At 39.3% G+C, this 12,938-nt stretch overlaps 1 protein-coding gene across 3 annotated transcripts in view; it reads left to right on the forward strand.

Annotated features, from left to right (window-relative positions):
- SLC35B3 (solute carrier family 35 member B3) overlaps positions 1–12,938 on the forward strand; it is a 35,973-nt gene that overhangs the window by 5,225 nt on the left and 17,810 nt on the right. For all 3 annotated transcript variants that reach the window (XM_075921276.2, XM_075921277.2, XM_075921279.2), the window contains exons 2-5: positions 4,264–4,554; positions 5,996–6,117; positions 9,132–9,286; positions 11,051–11,158. In XM_075921276.2, coding sequence (XP_075777391.1) covers positions 4,354–4,554; positions 5,996–6,117; positions 9,132–9,286; positions 11,051–11,158 — 586 coding nt within the window. In that variant the 5' untranslated portion in view covers positions 4,264–4,353. The remainder of the gene's footprint in view (positions 1–4,263; positions 4,555–5,995; positions 6,118–9,131; positions 9,287–11,050; positions 11,159–12,938) is intronic.

Here is a 12,938-nt window from a genome sequence, read left to right on the forward strand (position 1 = left end):
GGTTAACCAGTTAAACGTTAGGTTAACATAACATTTAACCAGTTAGGGTAACTGATTAACTTTGTATAAGAACAATGTGTTACCCATACTTGAAGACTGTTACCTCCCCACTCATTATTCTCATCCCCAGACTAAACAAATTCAGTTTTTCAATCTTTCTTTGTAAGTCATGTTTTCTTGACTTTGTAATTTTTGTTGCTCTCCTCTTGACTTTCTCCACTTCATCCACATCTTTCCTGAACTATGATGTCCAGAACTGTCTGAACTTTTGCAGTAGTATTATATTGGTGACTTAATTAGTTTGTGATCTATATCCTCATGATCCGCTATAACCCCAAGATCCTTTCCTGAAGTACTTCTTTCTAGGCAGTCACTTCCCATTTTCTGTTTGTTCTTAAGTCTAGTATTTTGCATTTTGTCCTTACACAAGAGGAAATTCAGTATTTCAGACCATTTCTCCAGTTGGTCAAGATAAGTTTTAATTCCAGCCCTTTCCTACAATGGTCTTGCATCTTCTGCCTGCTTAGTATTATCTGCTAACTTTATGGCTGCGTCTACACTGGCCCCTTTTCCGAAAGGGGCATGCTAATTTTAAACTTCAGAATAGGGAAATCCGTGGGGGATTTAAATATCCCCCGCGGGATTTAAATAAAGATGTCCGCCGCTTTATTCTGGCTTGTAGAAAAGCCGGAAAAGAGCGTCTAGACTGGCCCGATCCTCCGTAATAAAGCCCTATTCCGGAGGATCTAGCCGGAAAAGAGCGTCTAGACTGGCCCGATCCTCCGGAATAGGGCTTTATTCCGGAGGATCGGGCCAGTCTAGATGCTCTTTTCCAGCTTTTCTACAAGCCGGAAAAAAGCGGCGGACATCTTTATTTAAATCCCGCGGGGGGATATTTAAATCCCCCGCGGACTTCCCTATTCTGAAGTTTAAAATTAGCATGCCCCTTTCGGAAAAGGGGCCAGTGTAGACGCAGCCATATATGTGTGTACGCTCTACACCAGTGTCTCCCAGTTTTATTTGGATACGGAACCCTTTTGAACTCAAAAGAATTTTGCGGAATCCCTGAATGACTGCGCATGCAGCGCTCAGTAGTGACATCAGCATCCCCACTCTTTGGCTAAGCTGGCATTACAGAGAGAGACTTACCGTGGCAAACAAATTAAAATTGTTTTCAATAAAATTCATAAATGAATGAAAATTTCATTCTATTACAATAACTTGTGGAACCCCTATTTTTACTTCATGGAACCCCAGGGTTCCGCAGAACATAATTTGTGAAACACTGCTTTATGCCATTATCCAAATCATTTATGAAGTTATTGCATAGAGCCCAACTCAGGGCAGGTCTCTGCAGGACCCCACCTCTTGCTTGACTATGAACCATTTGATGATTACTCCTGGGTACAATTTTCCAATGAGTTGTGTTGTGTACCTGCTTTATAGTAGGTTCATAGGCTATAAACAAACTAGGGAAATATAAGAGCATATGAGACAGTATCAAAAGCCATACTAAAGTTGTGATATCTCGCATTGTTACCTGCGCAGTGTAGGGCACCTACCCTATTATTTCTGATCTTGGTGTGTACCCTCTGCAAGGTGACCAGATCTTTTCCCAGCGAAAGAGCCTTTACAGAGTAATATCCTTAATTTGAATTTATTAGCGGTTGATCAACAGAATACACATGCAAAGCCTACAGGGCCCTCCACTCCTGGTAAAGCAGGCAGTCTCTTCCCAGTGGACAGTGAGACTCTTCTAGTCTGTGGCTTCAATTTCTGCACAGAATGATCATGCAGAATATCCAAGCAGCTTTGATCTTGAGTTGTGTTTTGGAGTTAGGTTCCAAAGAATTATTGGAGCTCAGTTTATGTTGGCAAACGCTGGTAGGTCCTGCTTATCTAAACCTTAATCAGTCATTTTAACTTAAAGTATTATGAAACCAAGTTCTTTGGCAGTCTTAGCACACTACCTTTTACATACAAGAGTCAATTTAAATTTTGCAAAATCAGTTATGTGGTAGACAAATATTAAAGAACAGAAACAATTAAAGGTAAAACAAAAGAGAAGAATTCAAAACTTAACTATTTATAAAAGAAATTCTGCCAGACAGCGTGTTTTCTTGCAAAGTTTTCCTTTAAAAATCGTAGTCATCTATACGTATTCTGAAGTGTTGGAGCATAAGCTTTCGTGGGCAAAGACCCACTTCATCTTTGCCCATGAAAGCTTATGCTCCAACACTTCAGTTAGTCTATAAGGTGCCACAGGACTCCTCACTGCTTTTGCAGATTCAGACTAACACGGCTACTCCTCTGATACTATATGTATACTGTTTGTGTTCTACCAGTGGTTCTCAGTCTTTTACTTTTTGAGCCCCTTCTGCCAGCATGTGATAAAAACTTCATGGCCCACCTATGTCACAATTGTTTTTCTGCATATAATAGCCGGGGTGGGCAATAATTTTTGATGGGGGGGGCCATGCCAAGATCTTGGAAAGTGGTGGAGGGTTGCACTCTTCCATGTTGTTAATGGAGGAGGTGCGGTGTCTGGGATGGAGGTTGGGTGCAGGAGGGAGCTTGGGGTAAGATATTGGGATGCAAGAGAGAGAATAGGGATTGAGAAGGAGTTTGGGTGATCTCGGGCAAGAGATTAGGTTGCCAGATCTGGGAGAAGGGTTTGGATATGTGGAGTAGCGGGGTAGGAGTGGGGGACAGAAGGTTGGGGAAGTGAGGGGCTGGAGTACCAGAGGCAGGCTCTGGCCAGGAGACTTACCAGCCTCAAGCAAAAGTGGAGATGGAAACAAAGAGGAGTGGGGAGAATCCTTTCCAATTTTACAGTTAGGTTCTGCATGTAGATATTGATACGTTGATTATGGTGTACCTTGCCATGCAAATAGAGTAGACTGGCCATAATCATAGCACCTCTGCACTAGTACTTTCAGCATGATTTCAGCAATAGGATTGTCTCATTACAATATATTTTGTTTTCATGCCTGAGAATATTGGTATAACCAGGCTGGGTTTGGACCTGTGCCAAGGGTTCATGCTTAACCATACCACCATGATACTGATGTGATGAGTTTGTGCACCATTGCTTTCCCTGTGTAATAGAATAGGGGTGGGCAATAAAACAGCATCGGTTCACCAGGGTTAGCCACTGGTGGGCTGCTGCTATACTTGTGCCTCGGCAGGTACGGGCGATTGCAACACCTGTTGGCCACAGATAGCTTTCAATGGCTGAGAACAGCAACAGGAAGCAGCATGGACTGGGACACACCTTCCTGCAGCTTCCATTGGCCTGCAATAGCAATCCATGATCAACAGGAGATGCATTTGCCTGTACCTGCAGAGGTGCAAGTAATATAGCAACAGAGGCTAACCCTAGAGAACAGGTTCCGACCGACAGGTGAGTATTTGCCCACCCCTGCAGTAAACGGGCCAATCCCCGCTTTAAACAAACTGTTTTGAAATATTTTAAGGGGGTGTTAACTTTTTATACATTTCAGAAGAGAAACAGAATATACCAATAAAAAGTCAGACTTGGGTTTTCAGTTTCTGTATGTGTCTACATTATGGAGGCTATACTGGCATAGCCACATAGTGTGTACACAGTCTACACTGACAGAGGTTTTTTTGTCAGCACAGAAACACCATCTCCCCAAACTAGCTAGGTCAACAGAAGCATTCTTCCATCAATTTAACTCCCAGCGTAAATGTAGTTATATCAGCATTGTTATGTTAATCAGGGATGTACCAACAGAGTTTTCAAATGTAGACCAAGTCTTTGTATAAAGTACTCATGCTTAGCAGTAATGCCACAATGCTGTTGCTGATTCTTCCTTTTGCATTAGAAGATCAAGTGTTCTCAAACTTGTAGTCAGAACCACTTTGGAGGTTGTGAGGTTATTACATGGGGAAGGGTCCTTAAGCTGTCACCCTCCACCTGAAATCCTGCTTTATCTCAAGCATTTATAATGATGGTAAATGGATTTTAAAAGAGTTCTAATTTGGGGCGGGGGCTGGTCAGTAGCATATTGTGTGAAAGGGGTCACTAGTACAAAAGTTTGAGAACCACCATCATATCAAATGGAGACACAATGTACATGTACTGTGCTGTTGTGATATCTAGGCATTCTCATTATGTATTGACATTGAGTTGGAAAATATTTCCATGTGCAATTTTGTGTGAAGCAATTTTATTAAATGTCATATTCTGATATTGTTAAGTCTGGAATTACATACTTGTGTGGCCTCTCTCACTTTTAGGGTTTCTTTCAACTTCCTAACAAAGGACACAAAGAGAGAGAGGAAGAAAAAGAAGATTCCAGTGGCCCCAAATGCGGCGAACTAGGAATCATGGATCTGAAATTCAACTCCTCAAGGAAATATATTTCAATAAGTGTACCTTCAACGTCGCAAGCCATGTCTCCTCATATCAAATCAGTAGATGATGTACTAGTTCTTGGCATGAATCTCAGCAGATTTAACAAACCCACTCAGTTTTTTATTTGTGTTTCTGGAGTTTTTATTTTTTATCTAATCTATGGCTATTTACAGGTAAATTCTGTTTTATGTTAGTACTTCTGTTTCTTTAGTTGAACATTATCAGTTTCTAGAAGGACAACATATAGTTTGTTTGATCTAAAAATCTGTCCTAATCTATATATTTAAAAAATACATTAAAAAGAAACATTCAGATGAGTCAAACACTGAAGTTAGGGGAAAATAGTACATGATCATATAATTAAAAATTATATCATAATGCATATGCAGAATAGGGCCTAATTAAGGATGCTTGGACTACCTTAATTATCTTTCCTTAACTTTTGAGTGCATGGCCTTGTATTTTTAATATTAACATATTATGTAATTTCTAAATTGTACAAAAGCAAATTGAAAAATTACATTATATGGGACCATAATGACCTCCATCTGGGTCTTGTAATGGAAGGTATTAGGCAGCCTTAACAATTAGCCTTGCCTTAGCTCTAGCTAAAAGTGATACATCTACAGAATTCTTTAGCCAGTATCTATCTTTTTCCATAACATGAGACTCTCTTATTTTAAATATCTATAGAGTCCTAAGAAATTAGAATTACCAGTAAATTTGTTTTTTTAAATAAGTTAATGTTAACAATTTGTATTTGAATGTTTTATTGTGAGTTATTTGAGAGTATACTGAGAAAAAGAATTGAAAACAAAGTTAAAAGCAACTATGACGTCTCTGTAATTTGAGATTAATGTTTATGGGCAAAATGTCAATCACTTATGAATCACTTAGTTAATTCAGTGGAATTACACCAGCAATAAAAATGGCTCTTTTTTCAGTCTTTAAATACTCTCTCTCCAGTTTTAAATTATGTATACTTCATGTATTTTCTACTTACCGTATTTTCCAGCGTATAAGACGACTTTTTATACTAAAAAACATTCCCCAAAAATCGGGGGTCGTCTTATACGCCGGGTATAAACATACTGTAGTTTCGGCTACATACAGAACGTCCCTGTGCTGATACTGTATGTACCGCGCTGAGCCAATCACGGCAAGCGGTGTCATCTATTAATGCATACAAAGCCTGCTCGGATTGGCTGAGTCAGAGAGGCAGGCTATTAGAACCTTTGCCAATCCGAGCAGGCTTTGTATGCATTAATAGAATACACCGCTTGCCGGGATTGGCTCAGCGCGGTACATACAGTATCAGCACAGGGACGTTCTGTATGTAGCCCAAGCTACAGTACTGTATTAAGGCACATCCAGCGGGCTGGTGTTATTAAATGGTGTAGCCTCGGAAGGGGGGGTAGTCTTATACAGCGAATATAGGCCAAAACCTATGTTTTAACTGGAAAATTAGGGGGTCTTCTTATACGCCCAGTCGCCTTATACGCCGGAAAATACAGTAATGCTTTAAAGTTGCAAAGCATGAGAATTGTGTACTCACATTGAGAAAATAGTCTGCTAATTAAGTTTTGATCTAACACAGTGGTTTTTTTTTTATAGGAACTGATATTTTCAGTGGAGGGATTCAAGCCTTTTGGTTGGTACCTTACTTTAGTGCAATTTGGATTTTATTCCATTTTTGGACTAATAGAACTACAGCTTATTCAGGATAAAAGGAGACGGTATGTATTTTTAAGTGATTTATCCTTTAACACATTTAAGTGATCAACACTTTCTAACTTGCATAACACAGTCCGTTTGATGAACTCAACTTTCATCATTTGTGTATGAATGTTGTTATTTCACAGATAACTGAGGAGCAGATTTGCAATTGAAGATATTCATCATTATGTGTTTTCTATCATATACTTGTGATGTGTCTGATCACAGAAATCCTCTTGGGTTTGTACCCCAGTGTGTTGATCAAGCCTCTGACATCCATGTTCCTGCCCTCTGGAGCTCCTCACGATCCTATACTGCTGAGACAGAAACTCTAGTCTCTCTGAGCCAATGCACAGACTTGGGGACACTGTCCCTCTACCAGGCAACACAGGCATTGAAAAAGTTCAGCTCCAGAAAGGCTCAGCTATCAGGCTTCAGCACCCAGTAACACTGCCACCGAAAAAAGGATCAAAGCCCCCAAATAAATTAGATTTACCCTGTATAAAAGTTTTACACAGAGAAAACTCAAAAGTGAGAGATGCACAATGGTTGCTCTCCTTCAGATAACAATTGTTTAGCCTGGGCTTGCTAATAAGAATGTTTTTATTAAGTATAAAAAGTAGGATTTAAGTGATTACAAGTTACTAAACCAAAATAAAACATGCCGGGTAATCCGGATCTACTAAGAAACTTGCTACATGCAATTTTTACCCTAAAAAGTTGTTCTGAGTATCTCTTTTGCAAGCTAAGCAGCCTCCTAGCTTGGGCCCAGTCCTTCCCCCTGTTCAGTCTCAAATGTTTCCAGCAAGCATTTTAGGTGGTAAGTGGTGAGGGGAGGAAAGAGGGGAAATCTCCTGGTCTCAGCGACTGCCACTATTGTTTGGCTCACTTCCTTAAATCCCTTTTGCCCAAGGCGGGAGTTGTTTTGCTTGGTTTCAGTTTTTCTCACCTTGAGTGGAAAAGTACAAGATTCTGGGTTTTAGCTTTAAATGGCCTGGCCACGTGGCTTTCTAGGGCCAACCACAGTTTGGGCTTTCAGGAAGAACACCACCATTCATAGATGATTGGCCTGATCACCGAGCCATTACTTTTCCAGAGCATCAGTAATGGCCCTCATTAGCACATTTAGAATTAAACAGATCCACACTTCATATTTCTAACTTCATGTTAGAAAAGGTGCCACAACACTTCTCGTTATTCTTACATTAATATTGTATGTACTGTACTATGTAAGCAAAGGGCTATTGTTTTAGATTTAGGCCTTGATGTTGCGCAAAAAAAATACCATGGACATGCACATGTTTATTTTAAGAACAATAAGTACTGTAGTCCTTTGGAAGTTAGTGGGTGAACACACTGTACATAACACCAAGCAGATGGATACATTTCTGTGGTATCAGGACCTTAGGAATTTTGAAGTTGGTTGGAGATTCAGGTGTCCCTTTTCACTTAGCGTACCCTGTGTTTTTTTTCATTGTATTTTTCAGTTTCATTTCAGTTTTTTCAGATGTGCTTTACATAAACTATTTCCAATAATTTATTAAATATGACTTAAGTAAGCTTTGACAGTGATCCCGTAGTTATTGTGAAGTTTACACTTATAAGCAGGATTGAAATGTGTTTCATGCTTTTCTGATTGAACTGAGTCTCCTAAGTCAGTACAGTTATACTTTATAGGACAACTGCATTTTCTTTGTTGTTAAATAAAATATATATAAATAGATATAGATATATTTAGAGAACATTTAAAAATAAGCTCTCTTCCAAATTCTCCCCCTCACACCGCTTTAGTTCTTTGGATATACAGCCTTAGTCTTGCATACACACTCCTTCCTCAGAACAGACTGTTTTGACTTTTTAAAATTAAACATAAGCTATTTTCTTCACATCCCCAGTTCTCACCATCAATGGTGATTCTCACCTGGGAGTCTGTATATTAATGTTTTGTCCATAGTACACTTTTCAGTTAAATTACAAGTTTATGAACATTCATTATATGTGAAATATTGACAGATTCTAAATTGTCCAGATTTTCTACATGTTTCTAAAATGAAGCCAGTTTTATCAGATTACACAGAAATATTAATTTGTTAATACCGCTTTAAAAATGAGCTTAATATCTTTGACAAAAAAGTAACCACATATGTACAAATTAGTGGAATGTCCTTATAGCAGTATTTCAGAATGTTTTGTGAATAAGGAAAGGGTTCCAGCAAGAGGACTCTTCTTTCACTGTTCCCATTTATTGAATTTTTTTTGTATGCACCTAAGTTAGCTGCATGAGTTTTGTGCAGCATGGCCTTTAGGTGCTCCCCTCAAACTTAGTGCTATAATTGTCTGAAATGTACATTTGGGGATAAAGCCCCACATCAAAAACCATATTTACCAAAATACTCAAAAGCACTGCTCAGGGAGGATATTTGAGAGCCAAACTTTCTGTCTTCAATTTCTATGGAGGTATATAAAAAGGCACAAGATTTATTTTATAAACAGGGTCGATATTTTTCCCCATTTTCTGCATACTCTAAAATGGGAAAGCTTTTTGTTTGAACACCATGAAAAATCAATAGTTTGAAACTAGGCCAATGGGGAGAGATTTCAAAAAGTGACAAGCTACAAAGAATGGGGTGGTTGCAAGAACTGTTATGCAATCATGAGAAAAAGGTGGTTAAAGAACAGACAGAGATTCAGAAGACATGGGCACTGTTCCCAGCTTCAGATGCATTCTTTTATAAGTCACTTCACCCTTTGTGCCTGTTTCCCTTTTCTTAAGTAGGGATAATGCTTTGTAATCCTTAAATAGAAAGCACTATAAAAGACAGTTCATTAGACCCAGTTGAAAATATGGAAAATTTTGACACTTTTTACAGTAATTGTTAATTTCAGAGAAGGGATGAAATTTTAGTGAAAAGGTGACCCTTTATTCAGCCAGTTCTATTAGTGTACCTTTCTAGATTCTCCCAGTATGAAAGTCTCACCTTTTAGGAATACAATATGTTCATTATACTAAGAGTCATTCATTTATATTTTGCAGAATTCCAGGCAAAACCTACATGATAATAGCCTTTCTAACTGTAGGGACTATGGGTTTATCAAATACCTCCCTAGGATATCTGAATTATCCTACTCAAGTCATCTTTAAGTGCTGTAAACTGATTCCTGTTATGATAGGAGGAGTCTTTATACAAGGTATGCATTGTTCTTACTATTAAATATTTTTATTACATGATAATCACAAATTCCAAATCCTGTATTTTATTGACTTATGGAAGTTTTGGGTCGAGCTGAGTAGGATATTTTTTCTGTCTTGGAGAAAAAAAAACCCAATGTTTCGAAACCTCTCAAATCGGGACAAAGTCAAATCTTAAACTTTTGCCAGCTGAAAATCCCTGCTGCCCAAACTGTATGACATATATCAAAATGTTTATATTTCAATTTGATTTTTTATTCAAAATATTTTACTATAAACTTAAATTTTTAAACAATTTAACTTTGAACCAAAACCAGAACTTGTCTTGTTTGAAAAATGTCTAAATGACATATTGACAGGTATCAAGAATCTTTTTTTAATGGGAAATTTATCAAGATACTTTTTCCCCACAGAAAGTTTTGGGTTTTACAAACCAACATTTTTTACAAAAAAAATCAAATTTTTAAGCAGCTCTACTTTAGGGTGCTTAGAGAATACAGGATTTGCCTCTAAAATGGTTTTTATTGCTATGTTAGAAGTGGTTCTGGATGATGAATCTTGCTCATAACTTGGCTATGCAAATAAAATACATAGCATATTTCAATATTTTAATAATCCTTATATATATTATGAAAAATTCTCGTTTGTATTGATAGATTTGTTGCTACTTAAAGTCAATAAGGGTACATCCGTACAGCAAGTGCCAGTGAGCCTGAGACAACAGATTCAGGTTCACGCTTTGGCATTAAAAACAGCCCTGTAGATATTGCAGCTCAGAATCTGAAGCTTTGGAAGAAGGGGAAAGAATTTCTACACAGCTATTTTTAGTGCTGTATGCAAACCTGAATCTGTCAGCCCAGACCCTGAAATTTGCTGGCACTTAGTGTAGATGTACCTTAAAAGTATCTACATGGAAAAGGACTATAGAACTGAGCCCTGAATGTAGTATCCCTATTACTGTAGCTCAGTGTCTTATAGCTACTGCAGAAAATTAAACTTTTCTGCACTGAGGCTGAAACAATAATAATAAACCAATTTAAAGAAAATCCAGTGTTCAAATTCACTCTAAAAATATTATGCAGTTAACAACTCAGGTCTGTGTCTCAAATCTCATTTAAATTTGGAGCATTCAGGTCTCCTTAGGTAACATAATGTTATGTTAAAGAAAGCTGAGAACATAGCTGAAAAGGTTGGTAACAATTTCTGTCAGCTTACATGGTACACACAGCCCCCCCAAGAAGAAATTAAATAGATTATTCAAATAATATTCTCAGGACTTCCAAAACCAAGCTGGCTGCATTCTGAGTTCTAGAGCAATACTTCCCAAACTGGTCATCTGAGCCTTTGCTGGTATTCTGTAGATAACTGCCTGACCAAATGGTATTGGCTCTTCTTACTTCCTTCTGTAATGTAACTAAAATGCATCCTTAAAATTAATTATCCATATAAATAATTGCTGAGGTTGCCAAAAAGATGATATATTTTAGGAGAGGAGATGTGGCCTTTGAGAGTGGTAACAGCTACTGCCTACAAGATTTCTCTATGGAGATGTGGTATGTACTAGGTTTTGACAACTGCTACTGTAGAGAGTTGCACCCCAGGTCTTCTACTCAGACATTGGGTCCATATGTGTTTTCGTGGTGTACTGGATGGGAGGTTTTTTTCCCCCCCTTGTCTGCCATTCCTCACCCAAATAAAGTAGAGTTAAAAAATTAAGACCATCACATGACCTTATTCTTTTTGTTGTTTGTATTTTTTTATAGGAAAACGTTATAATATTGCAGATGTGTCTGCTGCAATGTGTATGAGTCTTGGCCTCATATGGTTTACGTTAGCCGATAGTACAGTTGCACCAAATTTCAACTTGACAGGTAAAGAAGCATTTTACTTTATGGTTTCACAATTTTTATTTTGCCTAGAATGAGCATTGCATAAAAGTTTTGGGAGTCTTTGGACATAGTGCCTTGGGATGTCATCGTAAAAGGTCTTACTAGCAACACTATAGCTATAACAAAAGAGACACTTTCATTCTAAGCCTTCGTTCTCAAACACTTATTACTTCACCCAATATTATCCTTAGAGCTGAAATATCTCATGGCAGATGTCAGTCCAGAAGTAAATATATCTTGAAGTTTGATAACATTCTATTTGACCAGATTTGAAATGCTTTAAATGGAATAAAAAGATGGGTATTGTTAATTTTTTTAGACCTATTTCTTGCAGCTAGTAACAAACCTTTTTCTTGACCTCGCATTTCCTGTAGCTTTAGTCAGGTCCGGATTAAGGGGGCGGTTAGCCGGGCAGCTGCCCAGGGGCACCAACCTATGGGGGGCGCCTGATTGAAGTGGTAAGGGGCGCCACATCAGGCGCCCCCCCCCATAGGTTGCCACGTGGGGGTAGGGCCACACATGCGCTACGCGCCCAGGGGCGGGGCACCCCGTACATGTCAATCAGATGCCGTGCGCCCGGGGCACAAGAATGGCTCGGGCTGGCTCTGGCTTTAGTCTTCAGTGAGAACTAGTGCTCTTGACTTACAATTTCTTCATGTAAACAAGAAATAGCAGAAGATTTTTTAACTGATGTGATACTTTAACTCTTATTTAAAATTAAAAGGAAAAAACAGTATGTATTCGTAACATATCTTTTTGTATAACTTAGCCAAATCAAAAGGGACTTTTATTGGACCACCAAAAAGCACAGCTGGTTGAATCTTGGGACTACTTTCACATTTCTGCTAAAGATGTTAAGAGGTGGGTAATTGGCTAATTGTGTAGTCGATACAATTTGTATCGACTATACAATTAGTCTATAATAGAAGGTGCTCAGTCCCGGCTTGCACCGGGTCCAGGAGCTGCCCCACTACGGCTCTGCAGTTTAAATGTAGTAGGATCTGGGCACCTACTATGTTTAAACTGCGTGCCCAGCTCCTACTATATTTGAACTGCAGAGCTGCAGCAGGGGTAGGTCCCGAACCCAGTGCTAGCCAGGACTGAACAAGCCCAACTCAGTCCTGGCTCACACTAGGTCCGGAACTGCTGTGGTTCTGCATTTTATTGGCTCCTACTACATTTAAAGTGCAGAGTCACAGCAGGGATAGCTCCTGGACTTAGCAGCCCCTGTGCGCAAAGAGGCCCAGCCGGAAAAGTCTGTGTTCGCGGTAGCAGCCTCTGTCTGTGACGGGTCCCTCATGAAGCAGCCCGTCTGTAGTGGCCCTGGCTGGCTGTGAACACAGGCTGCTCCGGTAGCAGCCCCTGTCCGTAAAGCTGGGACCTCCCCATGGACTCTTCCGCGAGATGCAGAGCAGCCTCTGCTTGTGGCAAGCCAGGGCCCGCTATGGCAGAGGCTGGTTCGTAGCAGTCTCTCCTGCCCTGCCTTCTTTTTCCCCTTCCCCTCCCACCATGCCTCTGCCTCTTAAGTCAGTTCCCCCCAGCACCAGCTCCTGTTTCTTCCCCCCCTCCTTGCTGTCTTTGATACAGTCATTGCACTATCCAGAATTTTTAAATTAGATTTAAAGCTCCCTTAATAGCAGCGAAGTCCAGAATAAGCATTGCTGTGCAAAAGCAACAGTTACTTAATAAAACATATCCACTCAGTGTTCCATTCATGCACTAAAGATGATGTTAGCAAAGAAAACAGACATTGACTTTTGCT

The sequence above is a fragment of the Pelodiscus sinensis genome, chromosome 2 (genome assembly GCF_052426305.1).
Source record: "Pelodiscus sinensis isolate ZL-2025 chromosome 2, ASM5242630v1, whole genome shotgun sequence".
Taxonomy (NCBI): Eukaryota; Metazoa; Chordata; order Testudines; family Trionychidae; genus Pelodiscus; species Pelodiscus sinensis.